General features: G+C 36.8%; 1 protein-coding gene across 5 annotated transcripts in view; it reads right to left on the minus strand.

Moving 5' to 3' along the window:
• KIAA1958 (KIAA1958 ortholog) overlaps positions 1-26,179 on the minus strand; it is a 170,455-nt gene that overhangs the window by 30,007 nt on the left and 114,269 nt on the right. Inside the window, exon 3 of one of the 5 annotated variants that reach the window (XR_012424464.1) lies at positions 9,392-10,441. The exons of 3 other annotated variants lie outside the window; for them this stretch is intronic. Coding sequence is in view for 1 of the 2 variants with exons in the window: in XM_074016809.1 (XP_073872910.1) it covers positions 9,396-10,441 (1,046 nt within the window). In the remaining variant the exon portion in view is untranslated. Of the gene's footprint in view, positions 1-9,256; positions 10,442-26,179 lie in introns of those variants that run through there. One more of the 5 variants, XM_074016809.1, reaches the window with a different exon arrangement.

The raw sequence follows: 26,179 nt of genomic DNA on the forward strand, positions 1-26,179 counted from the left end.
GCTGTTGCTGCGTATCTGACAGTCACACACACAGTTTCTATACAATTCAGGAGACTACCCCTTTATTAAAGGAATCTTGTAATCATAAGCCCATTGAACTGACAGAAGGAAACGCTGCACCAAGTGTGGAGTTCTGGCATGTTGGTGTAAAAAGGCTCTTCAGGAAGCAGCCTTCTTTTCTTAACACTTTATGACAGTTTCCCCACACTCATTTTAGGAGTATAAATAAAAGTATAGTGGTATTTCCCTCACATTATTTTTTAACAATGTGTAGTAGAGTCAATCTGTCGAAACAATTTTGTCTTTACTTTCAGTTTGTTTGGAATTGCTGAGGCAAGACAGAAACACCAGGTACCAGACAGGTGGGCATGAAGAAATCCTGATGGCCATAATATGGCAACCAAGTATGTTAAGTAAATCTGTGTAAATGCTGAATGTAAAAGTTAACAAGTGGGAACTGTGAGGTTTCAATGGTTCTTTATAAAGGAAATAAAACTACTGAATATTCTTTTTTTTGGGGGGGTTGGAGCCTCGCTCCCTCACCCAGGCTGGAGTGCAGTGGTGTGATCTCAGATCACTACAACCTCCACCTCCCGGGCTCAAGCAATGCTCCTGCCTCAGCCTCCCAAGTAGCTGGGATTACGGGTGTGAGCCACCATACCCAGCTAATTTTTGTATTTTTAGAAGAGACTGGGTTTCGTCACGTTGGCCAGGCTGGCCTCGAACTCCTGATCTCAGGTGATCCGCCCGCCTCAGCCTCCCAAAGTGCTGGGATTGCAGGTGTGAACCACCATGTCCAGCCTGAATATTATTAAATGAAATTCAAACAATAAGCCATGATAGCCAACAAAAATAATGTATGCACCTCATAGTCCTCTGCTATTACACTATTCAGCCTAAAAATATCCAGATCAAGGGAAATTCTACTGCTCTATTGTCATTCGATTGGATTTTTCTGTAAGATACTCAAGTACCAAAATAAAAAAATGTTTAAAATTCTAGAGGAGAGAGTACTAGAAAAATTCAGAGTTCTTGCTTTCTTTCACTTTTTGCAAATATTTTCTGCTTTCAAAGAGCTTGGAAAGTGTCCAAGAAAAGTTGACCTAGCCTGGAATTATAAATATGATACAAGATTTTCAAGTTTGGCACCACTTTGACAACTACAATATTTCCTTCTGTAGAGGCCACTAAGTGCTGGCTCAAAATATTAAACAATGAAGTACATAGTTACTTAAGTCACACATAGAAATATTGACTGGCACAGCCTTTTAACAGTTTTTCAGTTTAACTACAAGTGATAGCAGCAGTGGTTAACAACTCCACATCAACACCACAAACGTACATATGAAAGAGCACCTATAACAACATGCAAAATCTCAACATCACTGAATGTTACACAATGCATAGAAATCGTAATGATTTTTGGCAAGGTGTTTTTTTTTGTAACAAGTGTTTTATAAAACAAAAGTTATTTTGTTATAAATGCTATTTAAAAAGTTGTAACAATCTAATGAATTATAGATATAAAAGTTCAGTTAGATAAAGTTAATCTGAGTGGGTTAATACTAAACATGGACCTCCTACTTCATCCAATATAAATAATCAATTATAAATTAATTTCTAGCGGAAGAATACTAACAGATTTATAAAAGAATTACAGAAAATAAATGGACATAAAAATCACTAAAATACAGTATACACAATTACTGTTAGGAATCTATATTGCTGATATCTTCCTAATTCTACTCATCACAAACAAACAATGCCAAAGCATTTTCAAAGCTCTTATTGAAATGAATGTATAATGGTAAAAATGCTGTCTAATCCCAGTGTAATACCAAGACAAACATTAGAAGTCTAACATAATTCAACATTATATAAAAAGACAAATCACACTGTACCTTTTTAAAAAACATCTAAAATTTGAACTTTTTTCAACTATGATCTGGTAAATATGATTTGTAAAATAAAAATTTGTGAAATGTTTAAATATTTATGCTTGAGTTCCTTTTCAGAAGAGTAAGCAAGATGAGAAATACAAATAATTTGCATTTAAGTAAGTTTGTATTTCTACATCTACTTACTGTAGGCCTCTTTCCTTAGTTACTATTTTCCCCCTTTACTATCTCTAAATTAATTTACTTCAGAAACTTCTTAATTATATTGATAGAAATTTGATCCTTTTGACTGAGGATATGTCCCAAAACTTTAAATATGATTTTTAAAACTTGCCATAGACTAAAAAGTACTGTGGGTTGCATTCAGAACCAGTAGTATATATGCTATGTAGCTCAATATCCAAGTGAATATCAAATTAAACAAAAATGTACTTTTTTGTTCATAATCTATAACTAGAATTGATATTCTTGAAGACTGTAGTCTCACCTCCATAACTGAAAACAAAATATAAATGGGGTAGGCTGAGAGATGTTCGTTAGAATCAAAGAACAATTACATTTACAGATTTTCCTATCAAACTCCAAAAAGAAAAGTTGCTAAAACTAAGATGTAACACAACACAATGAAAAGTGAAATGTCACATTCAAAAACAGCCTATTGGAACCTGGCAGCTTGAATCTACTCCTAAGAGAAATCTGTGGGTTTTAAAAACAATTAAAATTTGGAAAACAAGAAGTAGAAATACAGGGTTGTTTTTCCTCTCTAAACTCTACCTACGGACAGGAAGTCAGGGTGCCTGGTTCTAGTACTGGCTTTAACCCCAACAAGCGAAAGCTCACACCCTAACAAGGTGTGCGCACCTCAGCATTCACCTCCTTTCTCTGGGGCTGTTGCCTCTTCTGTAAATGAAGGGTAGATTAGGCCAGAGCAGTGTCAACGCCTGTAATCCTAGCACTTTGGGAGGCTGAGGTGGGGGGATCACTTGAGTCCAAGAGTTTGAGACCAGCCTGGGCAACACAGTGAGATCTCATGTCTATAAAAAATTTTTAAAAATTAGTCAGGCATGGTGGTATGAACCTGTAGCCCCAGCTACTCGGGAAGTTGGGTTGGGAGGACTGCTTGAGCCCAAGAATTCAAGGCTGCAGTGCCACTGCAGTGAGTCTTGATTGTGCCACTGCACTCCAGCCTGGACAACACAGCAAGACCCTGTCTCAAAAAATAATAAATAAAAAGGTGGATTAGATGTTTCCAATTTTACTTTCCAGCTAGCACACCTGAAGGATGCATTCCAGAGGTAATAGCAGCTCAGTCAGTCTAGTGAGTCTCAAAGGAGGGGAGGGGATAGGAAACATGAGACCTCTGGGGAATTTGTTTGAGGTTGTGTTGTATTGGCTATTTCTATCTCCTTGCCTTCTCCACTCCCCACCTACATGAGGACGTGGTAACTCCTACTCTCCACAGCATGAAAATCACTGGGCTAGATGATCTCTTGGGTCCTTTCCAGATCTAGCCTCTATGACTAATAATTCAACAAAGACAATGGTTTACATTAATACTCAGACCTAATTAATATTCTAATCAAACTGGGATTCTGACCTAATTAATACTCTGGTTCTAACTCACAAAAGTCATTGTTTACATAAGAACTCAAGCGTATTAAAACGCCATTAAAAAAAATAATTTTCAAGTTTTTGCTCAGCTTTGGCAGGCCCAACTGGTCAATTTACAAACAGGCTGGACCATGAAAATTTTAAATGTCTTCCTTTTCTGTTTAGAAAAGTAAAAGTAGAGTTCTTGGTATTTCATCAGTATCATCTCTTCTTTTCTGTTGTTACATCACTAGAAATACACCAGCTCCCAACAGGATGATATCTGTGATGTATTTCTTTATTCCAGTTCTGATAGCAAGGATCTCTAAAATTATCCTAGCTTCATCATTTTGCTTTATGAAAGGCTATGCACTCAGTATCATCTCAACCAGATGCAAGTGGGAAGGGAAAGCAATGTCTGAATACCATGCATTAAACAACAACTGAGGATGCCTTTGCCAGTGTGCATTTCTTAACTGATCACTGTCTATCTGTACCATATCATATGGTAGATGTACAGAGACATAACTTGTATAATAGAATTCTATTTGGGAAACATTAAACTGACAGAGAACTTACTAATTCTTTCAGTACTTGTAACTATTTTTAAATGAATGAATGCTTTAAAAGATATCTTGCTGCAAGAAATTACACATTCCCCTTGACTTTCCTCCCTCGGCTTAGGTATATATTTCTTCTATCATATGGGAGAGTTTTTATTTACAGGTGCTTAGTATTACAGCTTTATTTTGGCTAGAGAAGTAAGGATCAAAATATACCTTTCCTACAGATAAAATCAGTCAGAAGAGGGATGATTAAGATCATCGTCTGTCTCACATTAAACTACACATAGTCGAACCAGGAAAACTCTGAATAGGTTCACAGTCTACCTCTGATTCATATTTAGTATCTGGTCAATGGCAATCGATATTGGCTTGTAGGCATTCCCTCTGCCTAGACCCTCCCGCTTCCCTGCCTAAATTATAAAGCACTCTCTTGAAATTGGGGTTTTGGCTTTAACTGGGGTAAAAATAAATTACAATCACTTAAATATATACTTCCTTGTGTATATACACACTTGCCTCCATGACAAAGTTAGGTGTTTTTTAAAGAGTGACACAAACTTCTGCTGTCTGCTGGTAACCAGGGGTGAACAAACTGGTTAATATCTCATCTCAAAATACTACAGTAATGGGGCCTCAATAACGTTGTGCTAACAAACGTGCTGCTGATGGCACTGATCTCAATCAATGAGGAGCTGAATTAATATTGATGATTTTATTACACCTGGGATTTCATTTATAACTTCAGAGGGTCTACAGAAGCACAGCAAATCATTTCTTGAACATGCAGCTATAGCAGAAAAAGAGAGTGCTTAATGGGATCTGGATCTAATTTCAGATACGGATGCTCTTACATATTAACTGTGACATGGGCAAGCCATTTGACTTCTCTGGATCTCCTCAATTATAAAAGGGAAATAATAATACTTACCTAATGGGACTATTGTGAGAATTAAGTGAAACAACTTATAAAGCAGTCAGTACAATGGCACACTATCAGTGCTCAAGAGATAATAGTCATTGATGACAGATCTGCACATTCCGATGCATATGTGCATCTACATGAACACAATGGATGGTACAGAAATGCCTTCACTTTATTGATTTTAAAAAAGGCTCTAAGAAAGATTCTCCAGAAAATACTCAAAGCAGCATTATGTATTCTGCAGCAAACCTACATATTCAATGAATAAATAATGGATAAATTGCATGAGTACAAAGTTTGGAAAACTATGCAAAATAGTATTAGCATAGAGTTTTTTGCTGGGCTCTCAAAAATGAACTACCTTTTATTACAATGTCTTTTATAAATTCCTTGACAGCGGGGACTATTTTATGTATCTTTATACCCCTCCCAGTTTGGCCCCTAGCTGTTCAATAAATATTTGTTGATCTGACTACAAATTTTCATCTCAATAAAGTCACTGATTTCATGGCATCTGGAAGCTAAGCCATATGATTTAGACAAGTAAATGCTATGAAAGTTTCAGCTAACGGTAATCTAACTGAAAAACCAAAGAGATCAAATGTATGCTAGAAGATTTTCAGACTACTCTTTTGTAGAACAGGCAGTGATTTAACATAGGGAAAATTTAGCCATAGGGAAAAATAATTATAAATATCCTAAATTGCTGATATATATTTATAAGTCATATTCAGACCAGCCCTAAAAACTGTATCAAATGGAATCTAGAATAAGCTGTCTTGAATAAATATCTTATCTCTAATTTTTTCAAACATTAGTTTTTTTTTTAATAGCTAGCACCTATGGTTTTCAACAGTCACTCACATGAATATGAAAACAAAGACCAAATTAGGCAGCTATGCCATCCAAATGTTGACAGTGTTCAGTGTTTTTGTTGTAGGTAGTGGAAAACTTTCAGTTATGTGAGGAACACTGGAGGGTTTCTTACATGACATTACATTGATCATAAAGTTAAGCACTGCAAATATGGCTTTATTTGAGCCACAGGATTGCCTGAAAAGGCAGCACATTCAGTTGTAGTGAACACCTGCTGGACTGTTGACTTTTTGCTAAAGTATATATGCAATTTTGACACCTGCCTCTGCCACAGCATGAACATGATTTTTTCTTAATATTACAAATAATAAAAATGGCATCTGGGAGTACTATCTCCTCAGTATCATTTAGATGAAAACACAAAATTGAGAGGTAGTTGTAGATTTTTCATAATATAATTAACTCCAAGAGATAACACCAGCACTTTGGGAGGCCAAGGCAGGAGGATCTCTCGAGGCTAGGAGTTTGAGACCAGCCCGGGCAACACAGCGAGACCCCATCTCTACAAAAAATTAGCCGAGCGTGATGGTGTGCACTTGTAGTTCTAGCTATTTGGGAGGCTGAGGCGGGAGGATTTCTTGAGGCCCAGAGTTTGAGGTTGACAGTGAGCTATGACTGCACCTCTGCACTGAAGCCTGGGCAACAGAGCAAGACCCTGTCTCTATTGAAACAAACAAACAAACAAACAAAAAAAGACAGATACTGTAATTTGGCTATGCTTCTACCAAGTCATTATTCAGAAAACAGTTTTCTGAAACTAAAAGTCATGATGTTCCTATTTGGTTTGAGTTATCACAGAAAAATATAAATAAATAAAAATAATTCACATTCTCAATTTAATTGTGTTCTTCTAAATGAAGATGCAATATGATTAAGCAGGACAAAGATTTTCATTTTAGTACCTCAATAAACACAGATAGGGAACTGACATTTTCTAGTTCTGCTTTCTCAGTGCAGACTGAGTGTTCTTCTTCCTTAAGACAAACTTACTGTGCTGTCAGAAACATATCAAAAATTTAGAAACTGTCAATTAAAAATTAGATGCACCATAACATTTTAAGTGTTTTACAGAGAACTTTTTTTAAATATGAGAGGTAACCACATAAAAATAACTATATATTTTTAAAGAGTTCCCTTAAAGTAAGCGTCTGATGCCGTAAGGACTAGCTATAGAATAAGAACAGGAAGGTTCTGTAAAGAGAACTGGGAGAAAGAGGCTCTGTGGCTCCAAATGTATAGGTGTGGGAGAGGACTAGAGGACATGCTGCCACCATGAAAGATCACTCAGCATTCCTTTTGATCAGACATCCTTCAGAGATGTTAAGACACTGTGTCCCCAGCTCTGGCTCAAACCACTGGAAATTAATTATGAGTTGGTACTGAGAAAGGTAAATAGAAAAAAAACTCTGGAGTGAAATGACAGACTACCGTTTCTTTAGCTATGACCTAATTGACTTATCTTGACCTGACCATAAAATGAAGATAACTCACCTTTTCAAAGTTGCTGAAAAGATTAAGATAATGTATACAGAAATAAATATGTAAGTATTACAATATGTCTGAAGAAATATTTGCCAAAATGTTAATGGTAATCTTTGGCTGGAAGACTTATGAGTATATATTTTGTTTTCTTTATCCTTATCTGTGTTTTCCTTTTTTTTTTTTTTCTCACAATTAGTAACTATGACTTACATATGTGATGCATGTAAGTCACTTAGCACAGTGCTGGCATGCATGCTGGCTCAAAAATGGCAGCTTTCATCATTATCAATACAAAAACATAAAGCAAGACATTGCCCTCTCTTCTTGTTTCTAGATGTATAAATGAATGCTTCTCTATGGAGGAAAAGTCATGAACATGAGGTTAATTCCACCACACAAAGTCCACAGCTGACTTCCCACTCCCGAGCCAGATGAAAGGTCACAGCTTAGAGGAACGGGTCTTTATGTGCTTATGACTTGGTGTTGGAAGGAGTTCCCTGACCATGGGAGAGCTCAGCTCTGTGATGATTTAGCAAAGCAATTCAGAATGAAATTTGTCCTGGTTATACATTAAATTAATGTACAAAATACCACCTACCTTTCTAGCTAATGTGAATTATGAGGTTGCCTTGAAGAACAAATATTTCCCAATAGAATTCCCAGGTCCAACAAAACAATCAAGATTTGGGGTTTATGTGTGTTGCTGATTATACAGAATAGGAACCTAGCTCAGCTTTATTGTGGCTCTAATGTCTAAATTTATTTTATTTTTGAAATATCTTAACTAATAATTCACCACAGGCTTCAAGACTTGAAAACAAAGACCTTGGAAAAACTGCCACAAATGTTTAACCAAAATTATTATAATAATTGCAGGATATCACAGATAAATGCATTTATATTTACTATAGAAGAATCTCACACATTTTCAAGAATGCCTTGAATTCAGCAAAATCTGGTAACAAAATATTGTTACCTAAAATGAGTGCCAATATTATATTCCTTGGATCTCAATTACAGAATCAAATACCCAGCCTTGCCCCAGGAGAAAAGAGACTGTTTAATGTTTCTAAGTAAGTAATTCGGGGAATATGAACTTTGAAGAGGATGAGTTTTTTTGTTGTCTCGACTACTGCTTCTAGATTTTTAATAAGACTTTCCACCCTTTACCTTCTCTTTATACATAATTTAATGCTTGGCAACATTTTCAAAGCTTTGGTAGGTTTAAATTTCTTGTCAAAGTTCATTTATGCCCATTTCTTAGGGACAAAAAAAGAAACACTCTTTCCAGGTTCAAGCACAATAGTTAAAATGAGCTATGTAACAGTCTTTTTAGCCACAATATCAGACTTTGCATATTATTTTCAAATCATGTAGCTCCCAAAAAGAATGGCACCTTTATTCCCTCCTTCTACCCTTTCCCCCCACAAAATAAAAGATGTTAGCTAAACATCTAGATTTTCATACATTGTAAAAAATGAGGCACAGGAGTTAAAACTCAAGTTAAAAAAGAGAAGGTGTAAATTATTTTGATGTTGAGCTTATACAACACTTTTATATTCTGGATCTAGCTGAATACAGTTTTGTGTCAGCAGTAAAGTTAATGTCTCCTCTTGATTAATATAGAATTTTAAAAATTAAAAAAATAAAGCCATTTATTAAGGAGACAAAAAATGGGAGTTGGGGTGGGAAGGAAAAGCAGGAGTTGAGGACGCAAGCGTGTAAGTCTAGGATGACTCTCAATTTCCTTTATGACAGTTTTTAAAAAACAGAATTCCCTCCCTATGTGTTGCCTGAGAACCACATATGGTTTTGTAAAGTCTGTAACAGTAATTACATTTGATCACTCACAAGTACATTTGTCTTAAGCCTATAAATACTATGTTAGTAATACTAAATTATCTCCATTGGCTTATTTGTAAAAAGAAAAATATATTATATATTTATATTTTTATAAAGTGAATTAACACTGAGGGCACAGGAAGGGGAATGAGAAGCGGTGTATAATCACAGTTTCTCTGGACATGGTAACCAAACTGGAGTCTTGCTCAAGCCACCTGGTCAAGCGGTGTCTGAGGAAGAGTCATAGGAGGCGGAGACGATGAAATTGCCATTGTTGGAGTGGCCGGCCACTGACTGGGCAGCCTGCTGGCTCAGATTGTTACAAATCAGCACCAGCTGGTTGCTCTGGGCTTCAGACAAGGTGCTGCAGCTCTGATACACACTGAAGTTGGTTTTCCTGCCAGGGATGTTGCCCTTCTCACACATGGTCTTCACCATCTTGGCCAGCTTGTTCTTGCCAAGGGCCTGGCAGTTGTACCAATGCAGAGCGGCCAAGTTAACGACTGGCTTGATGGATAAGTAGAAAGGGGCATCCTCGTAGCGCATGGCGGGAGGCCGCCGCTGGGCATACTCCTTATAGTCCTGGACAGGGCAGGTCTGTGGGGCGTGCTGGGTGGCATACACACGGGAGTCTGTCCCCCCTCTCTTGGTTTTGGCATTCAGGTCTCCTGTGTCCTGACCCATCCACTCCAAGTACTCCAGACCCGTCTCTGTTACCCGGAGCCGGATATCACCCCATTTTAAGGTAGATCCATGGAAGCCTGTGCAATGCCCAAAAGCTTTTGTGTTGTTGAGCCAGACTAGGTTGAGCAAACCCTCGGGATTATATCGGCTTAGTAGTCCCCTTTTCCGCAGGATGAGCTCGTCAGCAAAGGTGAGCTTCATGGACTTGTGTGGCTTATTTCCTTTTCCTTTACAGCGGAGTTCAATTTGCTTCTGCTTCAGGGCCTCTTGGGAACGCTTGAATTCCTTATCCCTGGTGATGCTGTAGCCATACCTGTGTTCCTTTAGGTACCTTTCAAGCCCACACTGGTAATTGGCCAAGCTGTTGGGTTCGTATTCGGACCCATCCTTCTGCCTGGCATCAACAAAGAAAGAGGCAAGGTAGGCATCCAACTCCTTGCAAGGGATGACATAAATCTCTCTTGTTTCAGAAGGATACTTGGAGATGAGGAACTCACGGAAATTGCGGAGCGCGGTCTGCGTGCTCCGGATGGTTTTCTCGTTCTGCTCCCTGCTGAGCTCAGCTGCTCTTTCATCCTGGTCTGCAACAAATTGGGGGGGGGAAGGATAGAGAGGGTGTTGATGAGTTCAGACAATGCACTTTCTACTCTGAAATAAAGTTTCCTTTTATAATGACAAGGGAAAGGAAGAATCGATTTTACAGAGATCACTGATAAATGTTATTTACATACCTGTCACGTTATAATAGCCAACTTCGGTTTCACAAATGATCTACTAGACAAGCATATCGCCCATTACAAGCAAAATGAGCTTCCTATGTCACTGGCACACAGTTTAGTGCATGAAGGTTTGTGGAAAGACAGAGATTAGAGACAGCCTTCGTTTTAGGAAAAATGTGGGACAGAAATGTGTTATTTATCCTACTTCTGCGTGCAGAGGCCCCATTAGTGCTGACAAACCCATTCTGAATCACTTCATTTGTGAAAACACAGGTTGTACTAGTTCCATTTTACTGAACTAAAATATCTGTATTTGTTATTTTAATGCATCACTAAAAATCTGTATTTAAAAATGACAAAGCAAATTTTTTATGGCACTTAATTAAATACTTGTTCTTCTACAGCAATTCAGGTAAACATACTTTATAAGCATTCTGCATGTAATTTCAGGGCATTTGTAATAAGTGATGAGTGGAAATATTTGGTATTTTGGAGGGTAATGAGGATAAAATGTTGTAGCTACAAAGACAGGACAGTTACATTTGAATTAGGCTATCATAGTCAAGATGTAAAGAAGGCGTATGTCTCCAGGACCCATCGTTTCTTTTTATTACTTTATTATTTGGACTCTGCTAAAAAAGGACTTGAGGTGCATCTTTCTGTTTTGGATCATCCATGATTAAGTAATGCTGCCCTAGAATAGCTGTCTTCACAGATTCCTGCGCTTCAGAATCATCCAGGATGCTTGATCAAAATGCAGATTACCACGTAGGAGGTGTAGGAATCTGTATCTTAACCAGCATCTCTATGTTCATGATGAGGTTTGAAAGAATACATTTTGAGAAACAAAGTTTTAGTGCTTGTGTCCTAGGCAGGAAATCTTACTCTATTTTCACCAATTTTTAAATAATAGTTAAGTTCAATTACATCATTTACACAGTTTCATTTCAGTAAAATGTAATTTAATTTAGGATCTTAACATTAACAATAAAACATTTTGTCAAAAATTATCACTATTTTGTTAGACATGGTCTGGTGAAACTCAAAAGAAACCCTAAAGAAAGCATACAATTAAAAAAAAAACAAGCTACTCTATTGACTGCTGAGAGGCAAACACAGAGGTTAATTTCAAACAACATAAAATACGTAATTTCTGATTCCTAAAGTATAAGGTAAAAGTATTTTGTTTACCTTAATTATGTTATCTAGAAAAACTGTATTAACTTGTAAGGTTGCTTAGTGGAAGTCTTTGTAATTATTACATCCAATGATAAAATTCCTAATAAACTGAATTTTATTTACACACTACTTTGTGTATTACTATACATATATATGAATAGCCATGTTATTTTAAAATGACAATCATAAGTCATAATTGCCAAAATCCACATAACTTTACAAAATGATATAAACTAAAAATTCACTAAACAAGTTAGCTATTTTTGTAAGAACATTTTTGAGGGATCACATTTCCAAATTCAAATATACAAAAGTAACTTTTATGCTTCAACACACTTAACTTTTAGTCATGCTATTTTCTTCCAGTTGAAATTGTTTATCTATTAACAATAAAGGTGTTTATCTTTCCATAAAAAACATGGAAGCCACAGGTTGAATGTAACCATTTGCCATGCTGGCTTCCTTGACTGTTTACATGGAAAGCCAAAAGGGCCAGCACATCTGTTTTTCTTGGCTACTTGTTCAAATACCTATCACAGCAGTCTTCTAACTTCAAACAAAGATTTTCTAAGAAATAAACAGTCACAGACAACTTTAGGAGAAAAATTTCCAGGTTCTCAACTTTCACATGGGATCTTTTAAAAACTTTGTCTGAGATGCAGACTGAGTTTGTACATGGTGCCATCCCAAACCTACTATGGTACATATTCTGGGGTATATTGATTTATAAATTTTGTTTGGCTCCTCAAAGTCAAAAGACTTTTGACTTCTACCCATTAGCATTTCCTGTCTTTAAATAATTAAATCCATAGCATCTCCTGTCTTATGGATATTTTGACAAAGGTGAAATGTACCATTAGAAACAGTGTTTGGGGCCTGAAGTGGGGTGTTCTGAATTTAGGACATATGAAGCGGTTATATGTTAGTGAGGTTGATTCTTCTAACTAGAACTAGAATATTCTGCAGAACTACCAAAAAGCTCAAGATAAAGTAGCAGCTTAAAATTTTATTAATTTCTTTCAGATGATTCAGTGTGCTTTTTATTCACAAGGTATTTAATATTATCAAATCATATCATGAAATACTGATTCTAGTTACAGTTGCTCCTCCTCTTTTTATTTATTTATTTATTTTTGAGACAGGGCCTTGCTCTGTCACCCAGGCTGGAGTGCAATGGTATAATCTTGGCTCACTGCAACCTCCGTCTCCTGGATTCAAACGATTCTCCTGCCTCAGTCTCTCACGTAGCTGGGATTACAGGCACCCGCCATCATGCCTGGCTAAGTTTTGTATTTTTGTAGAGATGGGGTTTCACCATGTTGGCCAGGCTGGTCTTGAACTCCTGACCTCAGGTGATCTGCTCACCTTGGCCTCCCAAAGTGCTGGGATTACAGGCATGAGCCACCATGCCCGGCCTCCTCCTCTTCATTTTAAAAAATATTCATCTATTTCCTACCTCCTTTTTTACAAAATTGAAACATGTTGAAAAACCTTTGGATGTCAATTTAAAAGTGAGTGGTAAAGAATATTCTAAGTTCTTTTAAGATATATGTGAGCAAAAAAGTTTAAGTCTGTTGGATTTAATTAAGCAGCATTAGTCAGTCTGCTATTAGTGAAACTGGTGAAGACAACCACAGAAGGGTCCAGAATGCTGGTGTGGATGTCATCACCTGCCACAGTCCCCTGGGTGAAGCTCTCCTACTTCTGTATCTCCTCTGCATTTCAGCACCATGCTAACACACATGAAGATGACTGACACATTTACACCTGTTCAATTCATCTTCAGTCAAGCCTTGTTTTCAAGCCTTCCCTTCCTTTCTATTGGGCCTCAATCTTAGTTGACAAACAGCCATTTCACCTGCAGGAAAATAAAACTAAAGACAAATATCACACAGTGTGATGTTGTCTGCTTTTTTTCTGTTTGTAGGAGGTTTTTAATATATTCTAGAAATGAATGTTTGTTATATATATTGCAAATATCTTCTCCAATCTGTGGCTTGCCTTTTCATTTTTTATGGCATCTTTTAATAAACAATAATTCCTAATCTTATATCGTCCAATTTATCAATTTATTGCCCTTATGATTCATGCTTTTTGCATCCTGTTGAAGTAAGGCACCTGCTCATCTCAACCCTTTGTTACCAAGTTTCCCTCTTCACAACAACCAATGTTACCAATTGATTATATATAATTTTCAAGGTTCTATATTTCTTATTCTTTTCCTTTTAAAATGGGGGTGGGGGAGGAATATACTATAAACCCTATTCGATACTCTGCTTTGTTCCATGCTTTCCTAACAGCATAGAATGAGCCACATGAGGTGGTTGAAAGGGTAAAGACACCATCGCTGATTTTACATGAGTAAGAGGGAAGGAAACAGTTTTAAAGTTAATAGGAATAAGATTTTTAGTTAATAACAAAATCAAGTAAGACCAGAGAAGACTGACAATAAAATACAAAACTATTACAACTGTCTTGCATTTACCTCTAGTTTTAGAATTTTTTCTGACCCATTCCTTTTAAAAAACTTTTTAATAGGTGTAACACACATACAATGAAATAGACTAGTCATTAAGTGCATGGTGATTAATTTTCACAAATTGAATACACCTGTGAATCCAGTGCCCAGATCAAGAAAAAGAACATCACCAGCACCCCAGAAGCCTTTTTCATGTCCTCTTCTTCCAGTCACTCGCTCTCACCAAGAAAACCTGCTATCCTGACTTGAAACATCATAGTTTTGTTTGGCCTATTACTGTAACACATATGAATGGACTCCTAGAAGGTAAGCTCTTTTGTGTCTGGCTTCTTTTGCTCACCATTATGGTTTGTGAACTTCATCCATATTGTTGTGTATTTGTAGATAATTTATCCTCATTGCTGCACAACATTCCATTGTGTGAATATATTATAATTTATTTTTCCATTCTACTGGATAGTGCATTCTATTAGTTTTCAGTTTTTGGCTATTTCCAATAAAACTGCCATAACATTCTAGTGGATGCCTTTTGGTGATCATGTGCATGCATCTCTCTTGGGTATATACGTAGGAGTGGAATTGCTGGGTCACAGGAAATCATGTGTTCAGCCATAATACCAAAGACAATTTGCCAAAGTGGTCATATCAATTTACTTTCCCCACCATGAGGAAAAGGTGCTCCATTATCTTCAGCAACACCAAACACTGTTAATCTTTCTTACTTTAACCATTCTGGGCATGTAGAGGTGCTCCACTGTGGTTTTAATTTTCATTTGGATATCCTCTTTCGTGAAATGCCCGTTCAAATATTTTGCCCATTTATCTACTGGATTGTCTGCTTTTTTTCTGTTTGTAGGAGGTTTTTAACATATTCTAGAAATGAATGTTTGTTATATTTATTGCAAATATCTTCTCCAATCTGTGGCTTGCCTTTTCATTTTTTATGGTATCTTTTAACAAACAAGAATTCCTAATCTTATATAGTCCAATTTATCAATTTATTTCCCTTATGATTCATGCTTTTTGCCTCCTGTTGAAGACATTTTGCTTATTTCAAGGTTATGAAACATTTTCCATTTCTTCCAAAAGTTTACTGTTTCACTGTTCACATTTTGATGTGCCATCCACCTAGAACTGACTTGTGCATTTTGATCTGCCATTTACCAAAATATCCACCTGTATGTTCTGAAATAGAAATTAAGATTTTTTTCAGTATGGATCATGATCCATTTGATTTTAATTAATTAATAAAATTTGAACAGGCAATACAAGCATATAGGACAGTTTCTAAAAGCTACAAATGGGTAGAATAAAAGTAAGGCACCTGCTCATCTCAACCCTTTGTTACCAAGTTTCCCTCTTCACAACAACCAATGTTACCAAATGATTACATATGATTTTCAAGATTCTGTATTTCTTATTCTTTTCCTTTTAAAATGGGGGTAGGGGGAGGAATATACTATAAACCCTATTCTATACTCTGCTTCTTACCATTATATATTAGAGATAACACCATATCATTATGTATACAGTCACCTTAATCTTTCTTTTTTCTTTCTTTTTTTTTTTTTGAAACGGAGTCTCACTCTGTAGCCCAGGCTGGAGTGCAGTGGCCAGATCTCAGCTCACTGCAAGCTCCGCCTCCCGGGTTCACGCCATTCTCCTGTCTCAGCCTCCCGAGTAGCTGGGACTACAGGCGCCCGCCACCTCGCCCGGCTAGTTTTTTGTATTTTTTAGTAGAGACGGGGTTTCACCATGTTAGCCAGGATGGTCTCGATCTCCTGACCTCGTGATCCGCCCATCTCGGCCTCCCAAAGTGCTAGGATTACAGGCTTGAGCCACCACGCCCGGCCACCTTAATCTTTCTAATAGCTGCATTCTATTCTGGTATACCTATTTTCGGTATATATATTTGTTATATATATCTATTTCTGGTATATCTTGTATATATATTTTTCCGGTTTCCTAACTCCCTACAGTTAGGCATTTGCATTATTTGCATTCTGTTGCTATTACAAACAACACTGCAATGGGTATCCTTGTAGATAGAATGTTTCCCATGCATGGGCAAGTATATTTATAGAATCAATTTCCAAGAGTGGAACTGCTATATTGCTACTGCCCTGCACATATGTTGAACTAACTTATACTCCCATGATAAGATATAAGAGTGCTGCTTCAATCACACCTTCCCAGATACATTATCAAACCTCTTCATCTTTGCTTATTTAATTGTAATACACATTATGATTTTATTTTGCATTTCTTTTAGAAGATTTAACACTTTTTCAAGTACATACTAGTTATCTGTATTTTCTCATTTTCTGTGAATTTTGTCATCTGTCCATTTTCTTTTTAAAATATCGATTTATAGGAGCTCTAGACATATTTAAGAATATTTGTATTCATATTTAGTCTTAATTCATTAAAGCAAAATTTGTTTGAGACAGGGTCTCACTCTGCAACCCAGGCTGGCACGCAGTGATGTAATCCCAGCTCACTGCAGCCTTGTCTCTCCGACATAGCTGGGCCTACAGACACACACCACCACACCTGACTAATTAAAAAAACACGTGTTTTTGTTGTTGTTGTTGTTGTTAGAGATGGGGGTCTCACGATGTTGTCCGGGCTGGTCTCAAACTCCTGGGCTCAAGCGATTCTTCGGCCTCAGCCTCCCAAAGCATTGGGATTACAGGTGTGAGACACCCTGCCTAAAAAGTCTTAATTCTTAATATCTGTTATTTACATATTATTAATTTAGCCTTATAATATTATTATAAGCATTTTAAATATATATTTAACCTTTTGTCTATAATATATACATTACATATATATATTTTTTTCATTTATCTTTGTCGTTGTGACTCTATTTTTTCATCACTCTGATGGCATCCTTATCATATGCTAAATTCCTAAATGTATTTGGGTCTATTCTGAATCTTTAATTCTATTCCATTAACTGGTATCCTTATTAGGGCAAAGTATACTACTATTTAAAATTAGGTATCATAAGAATTTGTCTTAGTAATTGACAAGCCTATTCAATCTCCTCCTTACTCTATTATTTCAAAACATTCCAGGACATTTTAAAACTTTTGTATAACAAATAAGCTTTAGAATCAGCTCCTATATTTAAAAAATCCTGTTGGTATTTGCATGGATAAAATTAAATATATACTAAGTTTAAGAAAACCTGACATATTTATGATTGGGAATCTTCCTCTATAAGAATAGATTATTGCTGTATTATTTATTTTTCATATCTTTTGCATCTCCCAAGTAGCTTTTTGATTTTCTCCCCACCCCACCTTTTTTTTAATCTTAAAGAGTTTTGTTAGATTTATTTATTCCTAGGTATTTTCTGTAGTGCTATTCTTACTGCAAATCGAAACTTTTCAGTTTATTTTCTGTTAATTGTATATAAGGTTATTAACTGTTGTATATTTATATTGTACCCAACTAACTACCCAAGATTTTTAGTTGATAATCTCAGGTTCTGCAAGTATACAATCCAAGTATTCCAAGTATACATCATTTGCAAAACTGGTAACTTTATCGCTTCTTTTCCATTTTTATGCTCCATATAGCCCTTTGTTTTCTAAGCACTTCCAAAACAGGTACCTCTAGAACACGTTAAACAACAGTGATAGGTTGTGGCTCATTACTGATATTAAAGAGAAAATCTCCCAGCGTTTTACTTTAAAGAATAATGATAACTTTGGGGTTAAATGATACAGATATACTGATATGGATCTATTTAAGACTTATTAAATAATTTCCTATTCATATTTTAATAAGGCATTTCTTAAAATAAAAAATTCATGTTAAATTTTACCAAATGGGTTTTTAGCATCTATGGAGATGATACAATTTTTCTTTCGCTCTATTAAAAGATTTCCTAATATAGAAGCATTATTTAATGTCTTATGAATCCCACTTGCTTGTGGTATATTCCTTTAATACGCTGTTGAATTCTGCATGTTAATATTTTATTATTTCTGCATTGGTATTCATAAGCAAATTTTGTCTATTTTATGTTATTTCTGTTATGTATTACTATCATGGTTCTGCTGGCATAAGAAAATGATTTGAAAGTATTAACTATACTTGAAATTCTGGTAGAATTCACATGTGGAACCATCTAGGTCTGATGCTCTGTGTATGTGTGCTGGAGGGGTTGTGAAGAGAGGAGGCTTAGCTCTTTGTTCATTTACAGTTTCTAGAAAATCACCTACTTCTTCCAAGCTTTTAAACTGATTTGCATAGAGTTGTACACAGTAATGTCTTATGATAATTTTAATTTTGGGGGGGGGGCTCGTGATTATTTCTTATTTTCATTTATTGTCTTCTATATCTATGCTTCCTCTTCCTAATCTCTCCTCCATACCCCTTTTGGTTATCTACCAGTTTACCTTATTAGTGTTTTTAAAGATTTAGATTTTGGATATTTTTTCATTGGTTCTACTTTTTTCTAATACTCTGTTTTTGTTAATTGTCTTTCCTTCTGCTTTAAGTCTTTTTTTCTAACTTCTTGAATTGGATGCTTAATTTCTTTCCCTACTTATTTATATTAATAAAAGTTTTTAAGTATATAAATTTCCTCTGAGTACTGGTTTATCTGCATCTCTAGATCTTGCTATATAATGCTATTATTCTCATCATTATTTTTATCTAGTTACTATGCATTACTGATTTCATAATAAAAACTTTTGAATACAAAAATTTTAGTGTTATAACATTTCCAGGAGGTAGGTTCATTTTATTTCCTAATTTTGTTAAAAATGTGTAATTTTGCTTCATTGTGTTCTGAACCATTATTCCAACTATTTTCTACTTTGGACATTTTACTCAGATTTTTCACCAATGTTCCAACACAGCAGAAGGTAACACACTGTGGAAGAATAGTGTATTTTACAAGATGTCCATTCTCTCCACCTTTGTTCTTCTTGGCTCAATTTGGTCATTTAATGTGTGGGTTTTCTGGCCAGGCAAGGAGGCTCATGCTTGTAATCCCAGCACTTTGGGAGGCTGAGGCGGGAGGATGGCTTGACCCCAGGAGTTGGAGATCAGGCTGGGCAACACAGTGAGACCTGGTCTTTACCAAAAATTTAAAGATTCGCTGGGTGTGGTGGTGCATGCCTGTAGTCCCAGATACTTGAGAGATTAAGGTAGGCGAATCCCTTGAGCCTAGGAGGTTGAGACTGTAGTGAGTCACGATCATGCCACTTGCACTCCAGCTTGAGTACCAAAGTGAGACCCTATCTCAAAAAACAAAAATTACATATATATGTTTCCCAATCTCTGTGCATTTTGCATTTGCCTCTGTAAGTCAAGTTTCAATTTTCCTTACATCCTTTTCTAGTCACATAACTTCACCTTAAAATTTTTTACAGAAAATTCCTATATTTACTGACACGCTTATTAAAAATTTATCATGTCCTTTAAACTATACTAGTATTTTATTAGAATTAGCTTTGTTAGTTATCTGATTATAAAGTTACATAGACTTTGAGTAGTCTGCCCCACAGCTCCGTTTTTTTTTTTTTTGGAGACAGAGTCTCGCTCTGTCGCCAGGCTGGAATGCAGTGGCACGATTTCATCTCACTGCAAGCTCCACCTCCCGGGTTCACGCCATTCTCCTGCCTCAGCCTCCCGAGTAGCTGGGACTACAGGCGCCTGCCACCAGGCCCGGCTCATTTTTTGTATTTTTTTTTAGTAGAGATGGGGTTTCACCATGTTAGCCAGGATGGTCTCGATCTCCCAACCTTGTGATCTGCCTGCCTCGGCCTCCCAAAGTGCTGGGATTATAGGCAGGAGCCACCGTGCCCGGCCAGTTCCGTTATTTTTTAGAGTGTCAACTGTTTTCAGAAATGTATGTATCATTTGATAGCAGTTACCTGCACAGCATATAGTTGGGTTTTGGCTTGTGATCCAACCTGAGAGTCTCTACCGAGTTTATAGTTATATTGTGATTATATGAATATATATGAGATATGTGGGAATATATGTCAAGCTCTCTGTTTTCATTGCTGCATCAGAGCTCTTGCTCAGCTCCTCTTTCTGTTGGCCGAATCCTCCACCTTTTGTTGGCTTCATCTCAGGCAGAAAAACAACAGCCAGAGGCTGAAAAGAGACTATCTATTTCAGTATCTCCTTTTAAGAGTAAAGAAACTTTTTCCAGTTTTTATTCTACTGTAAATTTTTCTAGTGTTATCACTGTTGTTGTAACTTTGCATCATATCATAAATCCTCTTTCTTCTCTTTTTTTTCTGAAGAGGAAGGAACTCTTGCTACATTGCCCAGGCTGACCTTGAACCCTGGGCTCAAGCAATCTTCCTGCCTCAGCCTCCTGAGTAGGTGGGACTACAGGTGCATGCCACCCCACCCAGCTTAAATCCTCTTGATCTCGGCTCACTGCAACCTCCACCTCCAGGGCTCAAGCGATCCTCCCACCTTAGCCTCCCAAGTAGCTGGGACCACAGGCGTGCGCCACCACGCCTGGTTAACTTTTTGCATTTTTGGTAGAGATAATGGTTTTGCCATGTTGCCCAGGCTGGTCTTGAACTCCTGAGCTCAAGTGATCCACCTGCACTGGTCTCCCACAGTGCTGGGACTACAGGCGTGCACCACCACACCTGGCCAAATTATCTATTTTTATATAGCATATTTTGATACTCCACTACAAATAATGTCAAAATTAATATACCATATGCTTCCTTTTCTATCTCTAACTAATCATTTTCTATTATGTTATTTTTCTTGGTCTATGTAATTGTTAGCTTTTAATTATATTATTTAGTTTATCTAATGTTACCTATATACCATCAAAGGTTTATAAACCCTATTAGTTTGATTATTACTTTTAAGTAATATCTTTTGCAACTTGTTTTATACTGATTATTACTTTTAAGTAATATCTTTTGCAACTTGTTTTATACCATTTCCCACTTACTACCCTCCCAACTTTTAACAATTATACATTTCTTCATTGTCATGGTTTAAAATAATTACCATAGTTAGAAATAATTTAAAATACTGTTTTTAACCATAATTCCCACATTTTGGTCTCAGTCTTGTAATTAAATGGAGAGAATCAAAGCTTACCACAAGTGTTTTGCCAGTCTCCATCTCTCAGTTGGCTAATTTTGTCCTCTAATAGCTAATTCAAAAAGTATTAATGAAAACTGTTTTCCTGAGGTCCTGAATTCTTAAGAATATCTTTACACTTTTATTGTTTTTATAACTGAGCAACAGTTTGATTAGGTTCAAAATTCCCCACTCATACTCACTCTCCCAGAACCCCAAACATCAGTGGCATTGTTCAGATGTCTTTTAGAATTCGATGCTGTCTTAGAAAAGTCAATGGTCAGCATTATCTTCTACCTTTACAGGTCTCTAGATTGCCTGTGCATTTTTTTTTTTTTTCTGTCTTGGATATCTAAATGAGTATCTCTTTATCTATGGGGGGCAATAACTTTACTAGGAAATGTCTCAGTGCTGATCATTGTACATTAGTCTTTTTTTCTGGTACAGAGTATATCCTTTCAAGCCATAAATTCAAGTATCTCTCCATTGCCTTGTCTCACCGGCAGAGCACTTCCCTCAAAGATGGCAAGTGTATAGGTGTTTCTTTACTCCGATCTGCCTCCTATGCTACTCTCTGGTGTCAAACAGGGTTCAGGGAAGCCCTCACCACCAACCTAAGTTCCCCATTCCAGTTCTTCAAAAGTGAATGTTAATTTTACCACTGAGCATGGACCACCTCAGTGGAAAACTGAGGTCTCTCTCTTACTTCCATCTGAAATCTACATTCTTATGTCTTTTTTTTTTCTTTTATTTTTTAATTTTTGCTGTGTCACTCAGGTTGGAGTGCAGTGGCGCAATCCCGGGTTCAAGCGATTCTCTTGCCTCCGCCTCCTGAGTAGCTGGGACTACAGACGTGCGCCACCATGCCCGGCTAATTTTTGTATTTTTAGTAGAGACAGGGTTTTGCCATGTTGGCCAGGCTGGTCTCGAACTCCTGACCTCAGGTGATCTGCCCGTCTTGGCCTCCCAAATTGTTTGGATTACAGGCATGAGCCACAGCCCCCGGCCCCCACGTCTCTTGATGCCATATTCAAATTCCAGTCTCATCACTGCATTCAGCACCCCTTCTTTATATACTACGGTTCTGGGTTACAGAAGACTTCCAGTTTTATTTAAGAAAACGTTTGTGAAGTGATTTCCAAGAGAAGTGGCTGAAACATCTTTCTTCTGTGTTCTCAAAGCCAGAATTCTGATCCAGTTCTTAGCATTTGAATGAGATTGCTGTAACTTCTAGTCCCTAACTTGGTGCTTTGGATTTTACAGGGATCCCATAAATGTCTGTTGAAAGCTTTCTAATCACAATGCTTTCTGATCTATAAAGAAGGGTTTTAATCCTGAAGATCTGGGTGTTCATCAGTAACTCAGTGGTCAAACTTCATTGAAATTTTCTTTGAATGTACATGATAAGAAATACAACTTGAACTCAAAATAGCTGTTGTTTATCTAATGCTGATGATAAAAAATTTTCTCAACACAAAAGAAGATATACTATAAAAATGACTTAATTTTCTGAAGTATGTATATGGTTTAGCAGGTGAACTGAACGAGTCGTTGTTACTAATGAAAAATATATGCATTGAGATGGGCAAAATGGTCTCATTAAGGAAGCTGTGATTAATAACAAATTTAAAAAACTGAATATGGATGAAATCCCAAAGGCCTAGAAAACTGAATGGCAACTACAAATATGCAAGTACAAATTATTTTTTTCTAAGCAGATCAGGTATTTATTTAACAATTAGAAATGAAATTTTAATGAGCAAGCAGCAGAATGTTTCTTATGGCTCCCCTGAACTAATGCACCCAAAAGCCTAATCAACATCTGTACCCAGACCTAAGATGTAACTTAGGATCTGTCTCCAAACCCGCCTATCTGCCTACTCAATGTTTCCACCACCTACCCAGGTGCTGAAGCCTGAAACCTGCACACCATCCTTGATACCTGCTCTCCCTTTCTGCTACACCTAATCAATCAGGTCCTGCTGAGCTACCTCATTCATTCATTCAAGCACACTGAGTAACTGAGACATGCCAGGAATTAAGTAGGCTGGGTCTACAGGGATGGATATAAGGGAAACAGTCCTTGCATTTGTGGAATTTACCATCTAATGGCAGAAAACAGACAATAATACAAATAAGTACATCTTGGACAAATTGGCAGAAGTGCTATGAAGAAAAATAATGAGTGTTATCAGAGAGGATAAGTGACACATTTAAGGATGGATATTCTAGGACGTTCTCTCTAAAAATATCTTTTAGTTAAGACCTAAAAATGAGAAGCCAGTCACGCAAAGAGCGGAAGGAGGAACAGGAGAGGGAACAGCATAAGAGAAGTTCCTGCAATGGAAACAAAATTTGAGGAACTGTAAGAGTATCACTCACTGTGCCTGGAGTGAAGTGACTAAGGGCAAGAATGGTGTGAGGAGAGGTTCCGAAAGCCCACTGGGGCCAGGTCAGGCAGAGCCTTGCGTTTTATCCTAAGAAAACTAGTTGGTCAGAAAAGTACATGGTCAGATTTGCACTGCTCTGTTATGATATAAACCTACCCATTTTCTCCCACATTAAGAAAATCTTCAATAAACTCTGCCTTGTATAAGTAGGAAGGGCAGGGGCTTGGCTGATGTCTGGATGACCCAGTATGATATATTCTCAGAAAACGAAATGATCCATAACCTCAGTTACCTCAGTGGAAGCAGGAGGTCAGAGGCAGAGGGAACAGGAGAACATCCAAGTCAACCACCGCTTCACTTTTCCCTAACCCATCCTCAGATCCCGCAAAAAATCATACTTTGTAAAAACTGTAGAAGATTGAAGCTAATCTTATCCAAATCTTAAAGAACCAGGAGACAGCAGGTGATCAGACTCACATTGTCCTACATATTTATTTCATTCCATCTCATACCTCTCTGTTAGGTTGTGACCTCCTCCAGGAGAGAGAAATGCTTAGAGACAGCTTTAGCAACGTTTAAGAGCAGACAGCTTCTCTCTCTCTCTATATATATATATTTATATAAATTTATATAAATATATAAAAATATATAATGTATTATATAAACATAAAATATGATATATAAATTATATGTTATATATAAAATATATATTTATATTTTTTTATATATAGTGTTCACACCCTGCTAAGTCAATTATTTTTCATGTCTTTGTCATCTGTGAATCCAGAGTACTCAGCATATGTTCTGATTTTTAAATGCACAGATCCACCATATATATTTCAAAGGATGAACATCCCAGGCTTTCACTTGAGTATGATAGGAAGGAGAGAACTTCTGGACATGCATGGTTTTCGAAAATGCATTTTAAAAATGTCTTTCCTCTAGAACTTGCATTTGCATTAGCTCCCTTCTACCTACCTGCTATAGCCTGCTGGGCTACTATTTTAGCAGTCCTTGCTGTCACTGCATCACTAGTTTGGTTTTGCTTATAAATAGGAAGGGTGCACAGATTCTCTTTGAAGAAGGTATGGGTGACCTTAGTTCTTTGAATGAAAGGTTGTATTTCTTGCCTGTACCATTCACAAGAACCACTTAAATTTATTCAAAGCCTCTCTAAAGGAGAAGCCATCCCATAATGTCCAGCACAGTGAAATGAGCCTTCAGTAAATGTAGCCAACAGATCGAAAAGTTTTAGGTTAATGACTTCTAAGAGATTTGTGACCTGGAGAGGGGTCTCAGGAAGAGCCTCAGCACTGGCTCAGGACAGCCTGAGTTAAGTTTTTATGCAGACAGCTTTTCTGTACTTATTTACATAGTCTCCATGCCCCATTAATCTAATTATTTCCTCTCTTGTTAGAAGATGGCATGGAAAAACACATAATTAGTGCAGTATGTTATATTCTCATTTAATTTGGGGAGATTTATGTTAGATTTAAATTCAGATCCATTTGCTTCTATTGCTACAGTACTCAATTTAAAATAAAAACAAATTTGGCGATCACATTCCTTCGTGATTTTACTAAAGCAATACATCTGAAGCAATAAGAAACATTTCCTGATGTTTAAACTTCTCCTTTATTATCTTCATTTAAGAGAAGACTATTTTGTCTCATTTTTCACTTGATAGAGAAAAGAAATGTCTGAATTCTCTTTATATACCAGTGACTGGTAAGTCAATGAGCTTATTAAATAAGAATTTATTTTAAATTTGAAAAGCAAAAAGAAAGCTGGTGAGCAGATTTATATTTATGAAGTTGTAGCTGAAATTAATATTTAATCCACATTTGTAAGTACCCACTATGTCCCCTGGCATTTCAAGAAGACCTGTGGGATGTAGTCAAAGGCAAGTCCCTGATGCTTATGAAGATTACATCATAGGTAGATGATTGACACACATAAAACGAATTAAAAAGACCATACATGGCACTGTGCAATTACGCATTGAGTTTATGGTGTGGGCTCTAGGCCCTATAGGAATTCAGAAAGAGGGAGAAGAAAGAGAAGTCCAACAGATCTTAAGCTGTATGGGGGCTCTAATCCATGGCGGAACTGGGTGGGACTTGGGTTGGTTTTAAAGAGTGGGTATCATTTGTTTAGGAAGGGCAGTAGAATAGGGCATCTTAGGAAGAAGCTGCACGAGCAAAGGGAAAGAGATGGGAATGAGTCTGGCTTGTGCTCATAGGCTGTAAGACACCAATCCTGATTTTGGGGTAGGGGAATAAAGCTAGACCAATGGGATAGCCACGTGAAATGTTTTTATAGTAATATCAATACATATGCAAGAAGAAGAGACTGAATATGTTAAATGCAAAAACCTTCAAATGCCAAGCACTTGAATAAGGTGCTTTTTAAAAAAATAAATCAACACCCATTTCTCTGCCTCTAACATTCCTCATTCTTCCTTTG

This window comes from Macaca fascicularis, chromosome 15 (genome assembly GCF_037993035.2).
Source record: "Macaca fascicularis isolate 582-1 chromosome 15, T2T-MFA8v1.1".
Classification (NCBI taxonomy): domain Eukaryota; kingdom Metazoa; phylum Chordata; class Mammalia; order Primates; family Cercopithecidae; genus Macaca; species Macaca fascicularis.